We start from the raw sequence: 19,748 nt of genomic DNA on the forward strand, positions 1-19,748 counted from the left end.
CTCTTCTTTAGAGGAGCCAGTAGGGAAGTTTGCCTCTTCCTACCTCTCCTCTTTTTTTTTTTTTAAGATTTTTTTAATTTATTAGAGAGAAGAAGAGCACGGCAGAGGGAGACAACGGAGAAGCAGCCTCCCCGCTGAGCAGGGAGACCAATGCTGGGCTGCTGGGCTAGATCCCAGGATTTGCAGATCATGACCTGAGCAAAAGGCAGAAGCCACTCAGGCACCCCTCCTCCTCCATTCTTACTTCAACTCTGGAATTCCACCTCACCTCCTCAGCTGAACCATGGGAACTTTTACCCCAGAAACAGTCTTCCAAAAGTTAACGATTCATTATTCCAAGATGTACCTCTCTCTGTTGGACAAACCACAATAGCATACCACAGGTGATTTTCCTGCCACTCCATTCAGCCACACATACCACATATCCAAGAAACTTGTACCAACACCTACCACGTACAAGGGCAATACAGAATAGTGCCTTTGCCTCTTAAGAGTGGATTAGAAGTGAAATAAAATATGCATGCATATCAATCACACAGAACATGATGAACCCGAGAAAGCTCCATTTTTAACAGGAGATGGGGTGGAGGGAGAGCATTTATAGCTGCAGGGATGAGAGGATGCCTCGCAGAGGAACTGCTGTCGAGCTGGGCCTTGACAGATGGACAGAATAACAATGGGCACAGTGTGGTGAGTGGGGAAAAATCTAGTGGAAAAAAAAACAGGAGCAGGAAGACAAAAGACACAAGCAAAAGCAGGAGTAAAGAGAATGTCTGGCTGTTGCTCAAAACTAATAAAGGGAAGTGGTGAGAAATAAAACCCAAAACGCAGACTGTGGGCAGAATGTCAAAGGTTAAGCGGACACTCTCGGGAGCACCTTTGTGGGCAACTTCTCCTCCCACCAACCTGTGCAGTCCTCTACCCAAGGCACTGAGTACAAAGCACAGGAATTCCCTTGTCCAATATGGCACCCACGTGCCAGGCACTGCCTGAGGCACTGTGGATTCAGCAAAAGGAATCAAGTCCCGGCTGTTATAAACCCTCCATTCTAGGGAGGAGGACAGCTAACTAACAACGAGTACGGTAAGGGGTAAGTTCTGTGAAGACAGTGAAGCCAGGAGAGAGGATGGAGAGAGAAGGGGACATTTAGAAGAGAGCTACATGGAGGGAGTGACCATGCGGATGCATCTGGTGCCAACATGAGGGAGAAGCCAGGCCAACGACCAGGAGACAACGTGTGTGGCATGCTGGCAGCACAGCAAGACCAGCATGGTGAGCGCAGATGGAACCAGGAGATGGTGATGGTATGAGAGCAATGGTGGCCCAAGAGGGAGCCAGGGCCCAAACCGCTCAGGGCCCTACGGGTCACACAGGGCAGACAGAGCCCTGCCCACCAGGGCTCCTTGAGGACAGAGACCCACCTTAATTGACTGTATATCCTGAGGGCCTTCTGCAAGGCACATAGGAGGTGTTCAACCATGACTGCTATGAATAGTGCTTTGAAGTCAGTGACGTGAGGCTCAGAGTCAGACCCCAATTACATAGTCACAGAATACCTGGGCGAGGAAGAGATGCTGTCAGCCAATGCGGAGCTCACCTTGCCTTAAGAAAGAACAACTTTTGGTGCCTTCCACCCTTCTCAAGATGAAAGTTAATTAACTGCAGCAAATCTAGAAAATACAAGTAAGTAAAACACTTACCAATACAATCACCATGACTGTTCCATCCTGGTATACAGCCTTTAGCCTTCCCAGCCACACACATATACACACAGATGAGAGCCAACAACACGGCTTATTTTGTAACCTTTTCCTTTTAATGAATATTAAATATTTTTGACAAGTCCCCAAATCACTAACTATTACTCTCTAGCAGAGTTTAACATCATGCAATTCTAGAATACAATTGCACCATGATTAATGTAAGCAATCTCACGTTGTTGGAAAGGTCCGTGCTGGCTGACAGAGTTGGGTGGGATCTACAGTGGGCAGCTTGAGAAGTTAGGTTAAGAAAAACTGCCTGTTTGTGAGCAGAGGGAGAAGAGAGAGCACGCAGGAAGTATGACCATGTGAAAAAGACTTAAAATGCGCCACAGCTCCTCTCCCTTCACGGAAGTGAAGAGCGTTAGTGTTACAAATCTCCTTTACACATTTGTACTCCTTTGATGTCGCCCGTTGAAAGACAAAATGCTGACACACCTAACCAGCAATGCTTGCAGTACGTGCCTCTGTCTCAGGCTGGGGGTGAGCGCACGTCCCCGGAGCACCTGTTGTCCCTCCCCCCTGCCTGTCCGCCCACTCCCAGCTCTCCACTGTCATGCCTTTTATGGTCTAGGCCCTCAAACATTCCTTCCTTACTTCTCAGATACCTCTCTTCATTCCTTCCCTTGTTGCTTTAATGAAAGCAGCAGCAGCCATCAAATAAAGCATTCAAGGGGGTGTGGATTTAGCTGACAAAAGAAAAAAAAGTGGCAAAGATTTATATAAGTGGATTAATTACAATGTAATCAACAATTTGTGTGTGTGGGGGGGATAGTTCCAAAAGTCCTTTATGATTAAGCAAAAGTTGCATTTATGATATAAACAGAATGAAGACTTGAGGTGCCTGGGTGACTCAGTCAGTTAAGCATCTGCCTTCGGCTCAGGTCATGATCCTAGGGTCCTGGGATCGAGCCCCACATTGGGCTCCCTGCTCAGCAGGCGTATGCTTCTCTCCCTCTCCTCTTGGCTTGTGCTTTCTCTCTCACTATCTCTGTTTCTCTCTCCCAAATAAATAAATAAAATCTTAAAAAAAAAAAACAAAAAACGGAATGAAGACTTGTCTTCAATGGCATGGGGAAAAGTTCACAATAAAATGTTAAATGAAAAAGCAGAATATAGAACCGTATATCTAGTGTGATCTCAATTTTGTTTTTTTGTTTTTAAGTAGCCACCATGCCCAGCATGGAGCCCAACACCGGGCTTGAACTCATGTCCCTGACATCACAACCTGAGCTGAAATCAAGAGTCGGAAGCTTAACCGACTTTTTTTTTTTAAGTAAACTTTATAATGCATAATTACAATATCTAATGTACAATTAAACATATATATTGTAAATATAAATAAATATTACAAATGTAAACCAATCATCATTTTTTGGTGGGAGGACTGTGAATGCTTGTGATTACTTTATTCATTTCTGAATGTTTTACTTTTTGTAATAAGCATTTCAATTTATAATGAGACAAACTACCTGTTTCAAAATTTTTTCTTCATCTACTGTGATTATAGCAACCATTTTACTTCCTTTTTGCTTCTATGAATCTCTGGTTCATTTCCATTTTATCCAACAACAATGATGATTAACCTGAGTAGATCATCAGATATGGGGGTTGCGAATGGGAACTAAACATCTAATGTCATTGGTGGGGGCACAGCTACTCAAGGTCAGAATTATAGTCTGTGACAGAAGAAAGGGATGGAACTGCCTGTCAGGGCACAATAATTCACTCACACTCAACTGTTCAATCAACAGTCATTTTTCAAACACCTACTGAGGAGCAGAGACACAGTATCAAGAAAATCAGACCCTTTCACTTACCTTTAAATATATAGATCAAGAGGCCCAATTATCAACTACCAAGGGCTACAAAGGAAAGACAGAGGATGCTCTGAGTGAACAGTCAAGGAGATGAAATTCGGATGGAGGCTGGAAGAGCCTCTATGAAGAAGCAACATTTAAACTGGAATCTTAGAGACTATGCAGGCTTTGGCCATGTGAGGAGCTGGTGAACATACCGACAAGTGTTCCAGGAGAAGGAAACAGCACAGGCAAAGACCCGGAAGCAAGAACAGATATGCATAACTGGAACCCTTGACTAAACCAGCAACGAGCTCTCATCAAGAGAGCTAACAAATTACAGAGAGCTCATGGTGTGTATTCAAGTTAATACAGTATGTTACATCAAAGGAAAACCATGCTGTCATTAGGCACTAGAGGAAATCTGCTATCTTCCACCCTTGCCCATAACTACCATTCGTCATTCCACTAGGAAAAGCCTCATCTCCTCAGGTGACCTTTACAATTCAGCTTTCCACTATGCAATTATAAAATGAAGGAAGCAGAAATGCAGCCCACTACTCAGACAATGCAAATCTGAAGTAACTGGATAAAGACAGATTGTTCTTTGAATTCTACAGCTCATCTTTCTGCCTACTTTGAAAACGGAAAACACAGGAAGCTCATCGCCTTAAGTGGCTCAGAGTGGAATACCATTCAAGGACAAAAAAAGAAAACAGAAAAAAAAAAAAAGTCAGTAATTAACACTAATCTCCATTAATGGAAGGAAGAAGCCCACTTCTTTCAGTTGCTTTCATCACATGTTCCCCAAGACTGTATCTTAACAAGCTATTTAAGGCACTCTACAGCAACTGTAAAGTTAGTAAATGGTCCATAAAAAAAGCCAGACAATGGAGACCAAAAATTGGAGAAGAAATCAGCCTTGCAGCAAAGCAAACTTTTGAAAAATGGCAAAGCCCAATAAAATAAACCAGCAGAGACAAACACAGTAAATAACCATGGAAGAAAACTCAGGCTAACTACCAAATCACCAGCAACATAAATATTGCCAACTACATGTATAAAACTTCCACACTCAAGGTCAAAAAGAGAAAAACAGATAAAAGTACCGATAAAGTCCCAAAGTCCTGGGAAATCAAAGGACGAGAGGAGGACGGAGCTAGAGGGGCACTGCATTCATAGGCTGTGACCTTTTCTCCCAGGAGGCACCCTGGAGAACATGGCCTCACCTGAAGGTGCAAATCCACTCAAGAGTATCTCTAGCCACGATCGGATTCTGGTTCTGAGACCCCTTGTACACTGGTATGAATTAAGTGGGAGGAAATGAATTCACTTCATTCACATTTATTAGATGTCTGTTAAATTCCAGGTGCTATGCTGGGCACTAAGTGAACAACAAACTAGATTCTGTGCCCAATTTTCTGGAAGCTTACAGTCATCCACGGTGAAATGAAGACTCAACACAACACAGGACCTGACCCTGTGACTGACGTCTCCTTACTTTCTTCCTAATGTGATATATTTATCCTTTCCATTTAAGGCAGGAAATGGGGAAGCAGAACATAAGGAAGAAACAGGGAAGGGGCGGGAGACAGGAAGGAAAATGAAACTACAGTTGACCGTTGACAATGCTGGGGGGGGCGGGCACCAAACCCTCACAACAGCTGAAAATGTATAACTTCTCACTCCCCAAAATCTTAACTAATAGCCTACTGTTGACCCGAAGCCTTACTGATAACATAGCCAATTAACATATTATTGAATATGTGTTATATACAGTATTCTTAAAATAAACAAGCTAGAGAAAATATTAAGAACAACATAAGGAAGAAGAAATACATTCAGAGTAGTGTACTGTATTTATCGAAAAAATCTACATATAAATGGATGTGTGCCGGGCAAAGAAAAACCTGTGTTGTTCAAGGATCAACTGTACTTTCTTTCCACGTAATTGTTGTCAGCCAGTGAGAAGTCCTCAATGCCATCTTGTGCCTCTGGTTGTTTGATCCAAATCCCAGAACTCTTCATTCACAATCTAGTTCCTTCCAGCTTTACATTCTGAGATGCCAGCCCTACTCTTCACTTGAAAGGACAGGAAAGCTGAAGCTAAGTGCAAACAGCTTTCTAGGAGGGCATGTGGCTCAGCACAGGACAAACCAGGTCCGTGATGAATCCTTGGTGATGATCCGCATGCCCAGGACGTGCTTCCAGAGAGAGCCACTGTTAGCAGGATTCTCCAGAATCTAGTTCCTGTGAATACAGCCTAGAGCTACATCCAGGAGGGTGGACTCATATTGGCAGAGTCTACACTTCAAGAGGATCCCTCTCCAGTTTGCATGCAATTGGAAACTCTCACACAGTTTTGGTGGAAAATGGTGGTGACGTGTGCAAACATTCTATAGAACAATTCCTGAACAGGGTATCGAGAGCCTTAAAACAATTTACATTTCTGGACTAGTAATTCCATCTCTACTTTTTTCCCCCTGAGGAGGTAATCATGGATAAACACAAAGATTTAGCTACAAATATGTTCACCCCAATTGCTTGTGAGGGCTTAAAACGAGACAACAAAACGCCTACAGATAGAAGTTACAGAATACCCACAGAATGTCGTTATCACATGGACATTAAAATAATGTAGGAAAATATTTACAAAAGGAAAAGGTAAGTAAGTGTAAAAAACTCTTACAAGTCCAACATGAAGCCATCTTGGTAAAAGAACACATATAAATAATATGTAAGTACGTGTGTGTGTGTGTGCATGTGTGTATAAGTATACATATATGTGCCCACACACATACAGAGAAAGACAGAGAGACGGCTACAGAATAGAACAGACAGAGGTACAGACTAGAATATACAGTGACATGTTGACTATGTGTAGTCAGTTCTTTTTTGCTTGTTCATAATTTCTAAATTTTCCAAACTGAACATATTAAAATAAAAAGTTAGATTAAAAATACCTATCCCTTGACCGTCTTCATCCCATGATTGTTGATGACTGCAGACCACCCTCACTTAGGAGCCTTTCGTGGCTACTGAGGTCTTCGGTGCCCCTGATGCCAGCCAATTCCCAGTTCGGAACGCCACGCTCCGTCATGCTCCTTGGATGGCTTACCAAATACATGTCTGATTTTTGACTCTGATATTTTGCGGCCCAAATGGATTTGAAACCCAGATGTTTCTCCTCTTTAGAATTTAATTATTCAAATACATCCATTTAAATCAACCCACCACTGGTTAGTGCTTAAAGGATGCTAACGCACAAGGGAAAATTTCTTTCTTTATTTTCAAGACTGAAATGAATTTGGAATGTCTATAATTTTGCTTAGGGCACTTTCAAGAAACTGTGAAAGCTTCCATATCCTGCCAAATTAGCTGTCTGTTTGCAGTCTCAGAGCAAGACAGAGGATGCCTAAGCAGTGGGCTTGGTTTCTTCATAAAGACTGTGCCGGTTGAGGAGGAATGTTTCCCCTGCAGCGAAATTATTTCCTGGCAAAGTCTCTGGCTGGGCACCACTCCAAAGAGGAACTAACTCCCAAAGGAAGTCACCGGGCTGCTTTGCCTCATCCAAAATTTCTTTGGCACCAAGTACCACGCATGTGTGTATACAAATCCTGGTTTCCAGGGAGCCTGAGATGGAGGCAGCAGTAAGTCCCAAAACTCCGTTAGAAACGATACACCCAACTTTATGTGCCCACTTTGACTGATAAAATGTTCTTGGGTAGTAAGGACTTCACTTGCAAAAACTCCAAATCTTATTATGATTTAGAGCACGGGGTTTTTTAGACAGGGGCTATGTGGAGAATCAGTATGTCACCTGTTGAACAAAGAAAAAAGAACTGGTCGCTTTCAAGATAAGTTGGTTCTTACTGCATACAATAATTTGCAAACCAGACATAATTCTTTCAGAGAATGTTGCTCTAAAAGAAACTGAGTACTAAGCGGTAATTTTTAGTCTACTGCAAAAAAAAAAAAACAGAAACAAAAAAATCAGGTCTATATGATACCAAAGAAACCAAGAATATGTTCACTTTTAATGGTTAAGAAAGCCACAAAACAGGGGCGCCTGGGTGGCACAGCGGTTAAGTGCCTACCTTTGGCTCAGGGCGTGACCCCGGCATTATGGGATCGAGCCCCACATCAGGCTCCTCCACTATGAGCCTGCTTCTTCCTCTCCCACTCCCCCTGCTTGTGTTCCCTCTCTCGCTGGCTGTCTCTATCTCTGTCAAATAAATAAAATCTTTAAAAAAAAAAAAAAAAAAAAAGAAAGCCACAAAACAGTACACCCGTATGAGTGAAAAATGCGAAAAGATAGGAGCCAGTTAAAAAGTGGAGCTACTACAAAGTGTGCAGGACCCATGTGAAGCATGAGGCGCCCGAAGACCTATGAGCAGACACATCCTTTGTGCTGGGAGAACATCTGCTGGCCAAAACGTACAGTTCTATGAACATCTGTTAAGTGCCCACTAAGTGGGAGTTTCTGGAGATGAAAAGATAAGTAAGGAATGGTCCCTGCCCAAAAGAAGCCTACTGGGAAAGCAGACATAAACATCGGTTAAATGAATTTGAAAAGACTGTATGATCGAAGTATGCAAAAAACGCCTGTAAGAGAATAAAGAAGCAGCAGTTAGCGCAAATGAGACATGCACAGACTGCTTCTTGAGGAGACAATTCTGATACTCAGATTTGAAAGACAAAGAGGACTGGCCAAGGGAAGGAGTGGGAAGGTTTTACTAATGGTTTTATGAACAGGTTTTACACATAGGCTTGACCTGGAAAGAACTGTGAAAGATCTGTTTTGTCCACTTAAACCAAAGCATAAAGTTCAAGGGGGAAAGTGACAGAAGACGACGTTGGAGAACAAAATCATGGATGACTGTGTTGGAGCTTAGAGGTCGTCACAGGGGCACTGAGGGGCCAAGCCAGATGCTGGAGGAAGAGATGTCTTAGAGAAAGAAGAGGTCACCGCAAAGGGCTAAGGAGGGGTGACTTAAGGTTGGGACAGGTTTCCAGGGGCAGGTCAAAGAGTCTGTCCTGTGCCACTGCATAAAGTCAGCCAGGAATCACCATCAGGGATGTGACAGTCACCCTGATGACCCTCCAACATTTACCACTCCTCAGGTATTGACCACGTTGGCCATTTATTTTATTTTTTTAATCTGGGATATAATTGACATATAACATATTAGTTTCAAGTAAACACGTGATTCTATATTTGTAGACACTACAAAATGATCACCACAATTAAGTCTAGTTACCATCTGTCACCGTAGTTACAAAAAATTTTCTTGTGATGAGATCTCTTAAGTTTTACTCTTAGAAACTTTCAAATGTGCCATACAATAATATTAACTATGGTCACCGTGCTCCATGTTACTACATATTACATTATTTATTTTATAACTGGGAGTTTGTACCTTTTGGTCACCTACACCCACTTCACCTTCCTCCCCTCTGGTAGCCACCGATTTGTTCTCTGTATCTATGAGCTTGGTTGTTCTGTTTTGTTTGGTTGATTCGTTTCTTTAGATTCTCCATATAAGTGAAATCAGAGTATTTGTCTTTCTCTTTCTGACTGATTTCACTTAGCATACATAATGCCCTCAAGGTCCATCTGTGTTGTCACAAAGGCAGGATTTCCTTCCTTTTTTATGGCTGAGTAGTATTTCTGAAGAGCTGATGAGATAGGGGACACGAAGCTCTGCACTGATCACTGGGCTTGGCCAGCTGCTGATCAGAGAATTCGGTGAATACGATGAGATGCAGCACATTGGGCTGCAGGGTCTGGGCTGTACAGCACAGCTTTCCCTAACTTAAAGGCACCCCAGTAATCCTAGTTCGGCATGTGTAAAGACAATGCTCCTGGTGTCCTGATTTCTGACAGGCTTTTTACAAAGGTCTTCCCTGTGCAATGAATCATGCTCCAAGAGCCCCTGTCTTATTCACCAGAGTCCCAATACAGGGCTGGACAAATGATGGGCCCTCAGACAGTAGCTAAACGGATGAGGAAAAAGTGGTAGAACTCATGAACATTGATTTCATTCAACAGGGGAAACCCCCTTCAAGCTGGGATTTTGACAGGCCACAAAGACTCCAGCTTTGCCCAGGGGGTACACAGTGGCTGACAGAGTACTCAAATGCATAGTCACTTCTAGGAAAGAGTTCAAGGCCTAGGGCCCAGCGTTTCAAGGTTGTCCTCATTATTCTCCCTGCCTCTTGACAACCTGCTCTTCCTTCCCCTGCATTTGTACTTCTACTGGTTAGCACACAATCCCCAACCAATTATCTAAGCCTGAAAACAGAAGGCAATATCTTTACTTCCCACATCCAATTTCTCACCTAGGCTTCATGACTTCCTGTCCCAAATGGCTCTGGAGCCCATCCCTTCTTCTCAGTAACTTTGACCACTATCTCCATTCAAGCCCTCACCCCTGCGTCCTTCCCATAGCTTCCCTGGGGCCCCTGTTGCTCAGCAGCCAGAGTGACCCCTCTAAATGCAAAGACGATCACATCTCTCTCTGGTTAGAAAAACTACTTGGATTCCTACCATCAATCAGCTTTTGAGATACCCAATCTTAATGAGCTGATTAAACTGAACTTGGCAGTGCTTGAGAGAGGTCATCAGGAAATCAATCCACGTTAGAGCTATGTTCATCATTTATTTACTATGCTTTTTTGGGGAGGGAAACTGAATTTTGAGATCTTCTTCCTTTCTATATTTCCAGACATTACTTTCCAGATTGGATATTCTTGATAAAATGGAAGGAAAAAAAAAAGAATGAAAAAAAACACAATGAGATACCACCCCTCACACCCATTAGGATGGCCATTATATTAAAAAAGAGAGAGAGAGAGAACAGAAAGCAAGTGTTAGCTATGATGTGGAGAAATTTTCCAATTTCTCCCTTGGGCATTGCTGGTGGGAATGTAAAATGGTACAGGTGCTGTGGAAAACAGGATGGCAGTTTCTCTAAAAACCACAAACAGAATGACCATATGATCCAACAATTCCACTTCTGGGGATATGCTCAAAAGAACCGAAAACAGGGGCTCAAAATGGATATCTGTACACCCATGTTCCTATCAGCACTATTCACAACAGCCAAAAGGTAGAAGAGGCAACCCAAGTGTCCATCAACAGATGAATGGATGAACAAGATGTGGTGTATACGTACAATGAAGGAGGAAGTTCTGACGTGGGCTACAACAGCAATGAACTTTGAAGACATTATGCTAAGTGAAACAGGCCCGTCACAAAAAGACAAATACTGTAGGAGTCTACTTATACAAGGTACCTCAGGTAGTCCAATTTCTGAAACAGAAACTAAAATGGTGATCGCGTGGGCTTGGGAGACGGAGGGAAGGGGACTTATTGTTTAATGGGCACAGAGTTTCTGTTTTCTAAAATGAAGAGTTCTGGTGATTAGATGCATGATAACGTGAATGCACTTAACACTACTGAACTGTAAACTTAGAAATGGTTAAGGCAGTACATTGTATGAGTATATAGAAAACAATTCTCTGTCACATTTGGGGCCATATATTTTAATCATGGTCATAAATTCTGGACACACTAATCAGAATTTATAAAAACATGATACATACACAGATACCATGGTTGTACCTACAGAACCTGCCATCTCTCTCCTACTTCTGCCATCTCTCTCCTACTTCTAATCCAACCTGACCAAACCCCACAGTGCATCTCCCCAAGGAACAGCTGTCTGCTCTTTCACGCTTAGTTTTGTTTGTTTGTTTGTTTTTCTAGTGTGCTCCCCAGCCAGGCCTGAACCTGTGGACTCCTCTTAGTGTCCCCTTAGGCTCAGCAGGACTCTCTCCTCCCAGCACTCCCCTGGACTGCTCACAAAACTTCCCTCTCCCAGAATCTCTTCTTTCCAGTCTGCCTCTCCTACTCGCAAACATCTCAGGGCCCAGCACAAAATCCAGTTCATCTGAGAATCTTGGAGACTGTCCTCCAGAAGAACTGAGGGGGTGATTTGGGATTCCTAAGGGGTGGGGGTCTTGGACCAAATCTGTGGTTAATATTCTTCCCCACTTTGTCCTCCAAGCTGAGGCAGTACGACAGACTTCCAACAGCATCACGTCCTCAACTACAGAGAAGAAAGCAGCAGACCAGGGGCTTCAGACTGATCTTTACTTAGGGCTCCTTACAACCCCCACTACCCCTTCCCATACTACCCTTCTCCTGAGATGGGCTCTGGCTATTTATTCCAGGCTGGGTGTGGCTATGGCTCTGAGAGTAGGCTGAACAAGGTGGAAACTGGGGGAAATGCTATGATAGGGACATGGGTTGAGGATAAAAGAGTTCCTGTGAATCAGGCTTAGGACTCTGATTCCACGATGCTAGCCGGAGGCAGTCTCCACATCAAGAAAGATTCTCTGGAAGTCTCTGGTTTTCCAAGTTAGCCAACACATTAGAAGGCATGGCTACATGAAGAGGATCCTTTCCTAGACCTCCCCAGGGTGGGCTATTTACACCACCACTCTCCGCCCTGGATCACATACTGCCTGGCCTTCACTCCCAACGGGTGCACGGGCATGTGCCCGTTCTCCCGGGCAGGAACATGCATCTGACACTTACAGGTTTCTCCACACAGAAGACTCTCAATAAATATGTGATCTGTGGAAGCATCTCAGCGCTACTTTTCCATCTTGAGAAACTAGCATGCTCTTGTGTCCAAGCAGCTTATTACTAGATTTAAATAACTAGCTAGCCAGGGTCCAAGAAGCAAACATATTTCTTTCGATGGTCTTCCAGTTTATCGCGTGGTACTTAATTTAGGCCGAGAGTATTTATACCTGTAACATCAAAAAAGGTATAAACAACAGGGCGATACTTTAATTCTGCTTCATTTTGCCAAGCTGCTGCAGCAGCCACCTTGCGACACCCATAAATCAGAGTAGGAAATTTTTCTCCAATTATGCTTTAATTCATGGGCAATCATTCTCTACAGCAGGTGGCAAGTTGAGGGGGGCTAGACGTCAGGGAGCATGAAGTCAGGCTGGTGAAGTACTGAGTAATTTTAATTTGAATTTTTACAAATGAGTGTACTGCAGGGGTAGCAGAGACGAAATGTGTCTGTGAACTGAAGCCAGGTGAACAGGATGTATAACGGCATTATTAAATGCATCTAGAACCATCTCCTCAGCCAACTGCAATGCAATCTAACACAGATGCTGTTTCTCACTCGAATTCTCTGATTGCCTTGGTCTAATTAATTTCATCGTGGGACTGTCTTCTCATTTTTTGCTCAAGGATCCTGAACATGACCTTGAGATTATTCAAATAACTGCAGTGTCAATTAGGAATTGACCCATGTGACAAAAACACCTTCCTTTACAGAATAAGCCATTTCCCACAATTTGGAACATTCACGCCCAGAGAAATCAGTAAAAAACCTTTCCCAGCAGGATCTATGCATCCTACTAAAATTTCACTCTTAATCTGTTTGCCAAACATTTACTAAGTATGTTATGTGAATGACACTTTAAAATACAGAAATTACTATGACAAGCCTCTGACCTCAAAAAACTTCCAATCGAACAGGAAAGACACTCACACAAGCCAAACTCTTGTGCAAACTCTGGCCCAAGCTGGCCCTCCCTGCCCCCCTATCGCAGGAATGGACCCACCCTTTGCCCAGCTATTTACATCTGAAACCAGGGCATGACTCTGATTTCACCACGCTCCATCTCTATATAGCTACCACCCAGAGCCAAGCCACTCTCCTCTCTGTGCCTTTCTGTGGCTCCAGTGCCTTAGGTCAAAAGCCCCCTCCTCACGAAGCCCTCCCCCCTCCCTGATCATTCCATCAAATACTGCTCAAGACATTTCCTTTCACTTTCCCTTTCTGCACTGATTTGTAAATTACCTGTGATGGCCTCTCGCCTCTGGCCAGGGGTAAACTGACCCTGTGGGGGCTATTGGCAACTCTGCCCCTGGGTTAGAACGCTGCCCCGCCCCCACAGGAGGCGCGCAGAAAAGACAGGCTGATTGATGAGTGTCCATTACAAAGAAGACTAAAACCAGGATAACAGAAACGGAGGAATGTACAGTGAGGAAGGAACACTTAACTTTTGACGGGGAGCACAGCTTCCAGAGGAGCGGTCCTAGGTACTGTGCTTTAGAGGACAAGTATGTGCCTCTCAAAACGCATGCCAGGCACCACAACAAGCAAAAGACAAGCCCCAAAGCCATGGCTAGTCCAGGTACATCTGAACAACAGAAAGGGTCCCTGAAATGGCTGGAACCCAGAGCATGCACAGCAGGGGGCCTGAGTGACACAGTAAGGGGGGGGGGAATTTTATTTTTTTAGATCATGGAAAGTCACTGAAAAGTTTTGAAGATGAAAAAATTAGTATATTCTGAACTACATTTTATAAACATAGAGAAAAACTGTTGTAACTTAAAAACCAGCCAACCACCAAAAATGGCATCACTTTTAAGAGGACTACATACACATCCACCTATGTTTGGAGGAGAAAAAAGAAGGATTTGGATCCCATCTGTAAATGAGAGGGAGAGAGGGGCTCGAAACTGGTGACCCTGTGTCTCCAAGAGGATGAGCAGACTGCAGATCAGTTTTTGGTTTTTCAAAGGCACTGAACAGGCACGTTAACATCTCCCAATGGTTTCAAAGTAAAAGGCACCAGGATCGAGGATAATGAAGCTGGTAGCTGGATTCCAGGACTGGAGCCGGGTCCTGAGCTGGAAGATGGTTCCAAGCAAGCACGCTACGCATTCCAGAACAGTTTAGTCAAACAATACTGAACAGATGGGATCGTACTACTTACACTGAAATTAACGCTAAAGACCTGCATATGATATTAAACCAAGTGAGTATATGAATGACTCCATCTCAGCCACAATAAAAGGCAGTTGCTGAAACTACTGCAAGGGATCAAAGACCTCCAGCAAAACGTGCCTTCCAAAGCACGGAGAAGTGCTCGGAGGGCTTTATCGATACGGCTTATTCAAGACAGATTTATGTGAAGAGCACAGCTCTGCTCAACAGCACTGTACGAGAGGGGAGCGCCGACCGGTACAGACAAAGGCAGTTAACTGTAGCTTGTGCCTGAACAAGTTCTGGAGGCCGGAGAGGCCCAGGAGCCTGAGCCAGGGTACTGCACTAACTGGTGGTTGGCTTTTCTCCCCTTTGGGTTTTTTGTTTGTCTGTTTGTTTTGGCTCAAGCAAGGTGTCAAATCGGGGCTTCAGCTTGCCTATAAAATGAGGAATACAGAAACACGATCAAAGGTCCCTCCCAGTTATAAACTCTGGTGATGATGAAGAAATTCCTTTCAAGCACACCTGCTTTCCACAAACCAGTGAAGGGACTTGAGCCAAGGAGGGATGCCCCCAGGCTCATCCAGGCTCGGTGTCTATGAGAAGGGCCCAAGTGGTGGTGGGGGGCCTCAGGCACAGAACTGGACCCAGGTCTGAATATGCCCCCAGCTGGAGAAAGGCATGTAGTGACAGGGTCACTGCACGGGCCGGGAATCAGTAGGTGTGGACTCATACCACAGCTCTATGAGACCGTTGGCCTGCAAGCTGGGATCAATCCTCCACATGTCAAGCAGGGACAGAGTCATGGTGAGGATTATGAGACAATGGATGTGAGATGCTGAGTGCAGTGCTGGACAGACAGCCGCCTCTCGGTACATGACAGTCCTAGAAGATGTCGTTGTCAGTTTTATCTCAGTTAGCTGCTGCATTTACCTCCACTGCTTTCTAGGACATTCTCTCTGTAGGAAAAATGAAATTATAGAACCTCACGAAACTGGAAAAGACCCCACAGTCCTTTCTTCCAGTTCCCTGTTCTTAGGCATTTCCACTGTCACCACCGTGTCAGCTATGCTGACTGCCTGAGGTCGCCCAGCCGTAAAGTCCATCTAGAACACTATCATTTGTGTCCTCAGGGGTCCCCCCAGGGCCTGAAAGTAGTAAACGTAACTTTCCGCGCTCCTGGATGCCATAAGAATCAAAGCTGTCTGTTATTACAGTAAGTTTATAAAATGAGATGAAAGTGCCTAAGACCAGGGGATCATGCACTGAGTAATCAAAGAGCCAACTCTAAAATATTAGACAATTATGAAAATGATAATGAAGCCTGTCACAGTCCTCACTCATGTTTCTTATGCTGTGAAGCAAAAAAATCCAAACACACAATCTCATTTATGTCGTGATTACAACGAAGTACAATTATGTACGTCCGGAGCAAGCGCTGGCAAGACACGTGGAAAATGACTAGGGCTGATTTGTAGGGAGGCGCAACTGCAGAAGTTTCACTTCTATCGCATGACTTGAACGGGGCTGGTACAATAAACACAACAGTGACAGTCACAGGGAAGAAGGCGCTGCTGGTCACTTACCCTGGGTTATACAACATGACCGCGGACAGGTTCTCACAGGACTTGGAGAGGTCAGTCATGGACAAGCTGAAGGAGGACAGAAGGCCACTCTAAGAGCAGACACAGGGCAGAGCGGTTACCTTAGTGGGGAAGAGAGGGCCAGTGCCCTGCACTCACTGCCTTCACCTTGTGAGAAGCAATGAGGTGCACACACCCCCGTAAGCGCGTACCACACCTGGTCTATCTGAGGGTGGCACATCCGGGAGAGCGGGGCGGTGGATGCCTCTCAAACCCAAGCCTCGGCTAAGCGTAGCGGGGCCCTGGGCTCCCAACACGTCTGGGTGGGGGAAGCTAGCCAGAACTGCACCACCGCGAGGATCTCCGCAATCACGCTGCACGGAAGTGGAGGGAAGGCTCACCCTCCGTTGCTGGCAGGAGCCATGTCCTGTTCTCAGCAGCACTCACTACGTGTGCTGAGGGATAAAGGTGAGGAGGGAGGGGGGAAGGGAGATGCAAAAAGGAAGAGCTTAACCTGTTTGCTTCCATGGAAAACTACTGGCTAATATATTTTCCTCCCTCTCTCCCTCTGCAACTGTGAACCAAAAGGGACCCTCCAGGGAGACCCTGGGCGGGAACAGATAAGAGGCTTCACTGGCAGCCCCGGAGAAGGCTGGGGTTTGCAGCTTTATTGTTATTTCCCATTGAAGGCACTGGCACCCTTGGGCAGCCCTCGCGAAAGGAGGCAGACGTGCAGGGGGCTACGTGACTCAGGGGTGAAGGGCAAACACTAAACGTCAGCAGGTCAGGGCTGCAGCACAGGCTCACCAGGTGGTTAGGGAACAAGCTAGTCTCAGGTTTTCATCTTGATCATCTGTGACATGGGAGTAGGAACAGCTGCTGGGCTCATAGAAATGTTAGCTGTAGTCTTTACCTTCCTCAGTCTTAGTACAGCGTCCCTAGACAAATCCTTCTCTCATCTCTCCCTCTCTCTCCCTCTCTCTCTCTCTCTCTCTCTCAGGTCCTCCACCCAACTCCCCTGCCCAGCACTTAAAGTGCCCTCTGGATGTCCCTATCCAACCAACTGTCCTAAACTCACCCCCTCTCTGCTTCACACCCCCACCAAAAGTCCAATTCGCTGTGGCTGAAAATAAAAAGTGAGCAAACTTTTGAATGAAAAGGATTCTCACATTAGGTTAACTCCTAAAACAGATCCTCATATGAGGAAGTCACTCTCCACTTAATGCAAAACAATGCCCAACTCCTTTCTGGGGATGGAGGGGTGAAGAGAAAGGTCCACAAGGAGCCATTTCTCCTTCTGTTCTGGACTTCACCAGCTTGCTCCCCTACCTGATCAGCTAATCATCCACTGAGCAGCAATCCCCACAATCACTGCAGACCACAGAGCGGCTTTTCCGGCTCCATACTCCAGAAAATCAAAATCAAGCCCCAGCTCCACCAGGATCAGAGTCGGCTCCTGGAGATTTTATGCTGCTCACCTTCCTCTTCTCCCTGAGCTTGGCAGCCTCCTTAGGATGGTTAAAGCGAAACATATTGGTTCTTCCCAAGAGTATCACAGCGCCTAAGAACATACAAAAACACAAGTGAGCAACTTGGTTGGTTGACAACATGATATTGGGGAATTTTACAGTTGAAATGCAATTTCCAGTGAAATGTAAAACAGTAATAAGAAGGGAAAGCCTTAGTCTCTAAAGTCTGCTTACATAAGCCAACTTTAAATCCGCAAATATTCTTATTTTTATAGCCGAGTGTCACAATACTTATGTTACCAAGGCAGAAGTCATGGATTCAAGCATTATATTACAAGATTTAAAACTTAATATCCAGGGGCGCCTGGGTAGCGCAGTCCTTAAGCGTCTGCCTTCGGCTCAGGGCGTGATCCCGGCGTTCCGGGATCGAGTCCCACATCGGGCTCCTCCGCTGGGAGCCTGCTTCTTCCTCTCCCACTCCCCTGCTTGTGTTCCCTCTCTCGCTGGCTGTCTCTATCTCTGTCACATAAATAAATAAAATCTTTAAAAAAAAAATAAAATAAAACTTAATATCCAGATAATTATACTTTTGATTGTTGAGAAGAAAAAAAGAAATATATTCTGCAAAGTGATGCCGTAATACCAAGCAAAGCATATGGTCACAAATTTGGGAAATGTTTATTAATGCCAGTGAAAGAAGAGATCCCAAAGGAAAGTGCTTTCAAAAGAAAACACGGTGAAATCGGCGGAGTCCAGGTTGACAGGAAAGAACTTGTGTACATGTAGGATCCATTTCCATGTGGAAACACTGCCTCTTGTTAGAACCTTGTTAAAATTTAGATGGCCACATCAGACACACAAGAGAGGCTCCCTTTGATCGACCAGGTTCCTGCGTGTTTGGAAAATGACCGCACAAGAGGCAGAAGATTTCAAAGTAAAAACCCAAGGGTAACAAAAAGTTAGGTGGGGGGCACAATTCAGCATGATTATGCAAACAAGCAAACACTTTTCTGCGGGAACTGTTCAAAGCTGGCCTGGGTGCCACGGAAGGCAGTGAGCTCCTAGTCACTGGAGGCACCTAAGTAAGGGAAGTGATATTCCAGAAGAGAGTCACTGTGTTATCTGGTCCCATCCACACCTGAGAGCCTACCACACCTCTGAAAGAGAACCCTATGTTCAATTCTTGATCTGGAAAATAATGCAACTTATGTGTGAAGACAGATATCTGTCTTCACAGATAAGACAGGCGCACACACACGGAAGTCTACCACGCAAGATGGCAGGTGATGAGGTGTCAAGCATCTAAGTGACACGTGCAAGGCTGCCACAGGTGGGGACACCCTTAGCTGGGTCTCACATGGCAGCTAGAGGACAGGAGAGGTGGTTCCAGTTTGGGGTAACCATGGGGAAGGGCTAAGCCTTAGCAGGAGGACAGGCCTGTCATGTCGGGGGAGAGGAGGGAGTCAAGTCCACCCAAAACGCAGGGCATTAGAAATAGGAGCAAGAAGAGATACTGGATAGATGACAGAGAAACACACCGCAAGGAGCTGGAGAGCCAGGGTGGGGAATATGCACCAAATGTCACAAACCGATGGCCAAAGAAAAACTTCAGCTCACACATGTTTTGTGTGCCCCGTGAAAATGTTAAAAACTGAAATTATTAGCTGCCGACAGTTAAAAATCTGTAGTTTTCACATAAAGTTCTGAGTTTCTTTCTTATTTCCCTTTGAAAACTAGAAGGTATGGTATCAGTAGATCTTATGGCCACTTGGCAAAAATCCCTGGGCTGCTGAAGGCTGCCTCCTTTGGACAGGGCACGTGACCTCTGGGTGACCACAATCACCAAACTCTTCCCTTGGCTACTCTTTCCTCCTGGACCATGCAAGTAATATCATAGCCCCAGGTAGCTATTTCAGAGCTTCAGACCAGTACATGCACCTGCCTACTCAACATATGGCTTCATATTCTCAGAGGAGTTTCAAATTCAATATGGCTAAAACCTAACGGGTCTGGATCATAACCCCAGGGAGCAGCTGAAGGGTTGGTTCCGGTGGTTGTCATTATTTAGTGGAAATGGAGTCGATATGGAAAGAACACAGTTTCAGGAGACTCAGATGAGTAGCAGTGGATATTAACCAATCTACAATCTACGTATCCCCCCTCATGTAAAATTGTATTTGCGTATTTTCCAATTATGGAAAGGCACCATGACCATAATTAAGAAAGGTACTTTCCATGACTCTTATGACCACGGACTCAGAACTGTGTGCCATACAGAGAAGTCAAAAGTTAAACAGCCATGTCTAGGATATATGTGTATTTAATGCTC

At 44.7% G+C, this 19,748-nt stretch overlaps 1 protein-coding gene across 7 annotated transcripts in view; it reads right to left on the bottom strand.

Annotated features, from left to right (window-relative positions):
• KIF16B (kinesin family member 16B) overlaps nucleotides 1–19,748 on the bottom strand; it is a 305,749-nt gene that overhangs the window by 134,565 nt on the left and 151,436 nt on the right. For all 7 annotated transcript variants that reach the window (XM_045809379.2, XM_045809362.2, XM_045809387.2 and 4 more), the window contains exons 16-17: nucleotides 17,429–17,511; nucleotides 15,954–16,042 (exon numbers count right to left, since the gene is read on the bottom strand). In XM_045809379.2, the coding sequence (XP_045665335.2) occupies nucleotides 15,954–16,042; nucleotides 17,429–17,511 (172 nt within the window). The remainder of the gene's footprint in view (nucleotides 1–15,953; nucleotides 16,043–17,428; nucleotides 17,512–19,748) is intronic.

Source organism: Ursus americanus, chromosome 22, assembly GCF_024610735.1.
Source record: "Ursus americanus isolate L20-20 chromosome 22, mUrsAme1.1.p, whole genome shotgun sequence".
In the NCBI taxonomy this organism is placed as follows: domain Eukaryota; kingdom Metazoa; phylum Chordata; class Mammalia; order Carnivora; family Ursidae; genus Ursus; species Ursus americanus.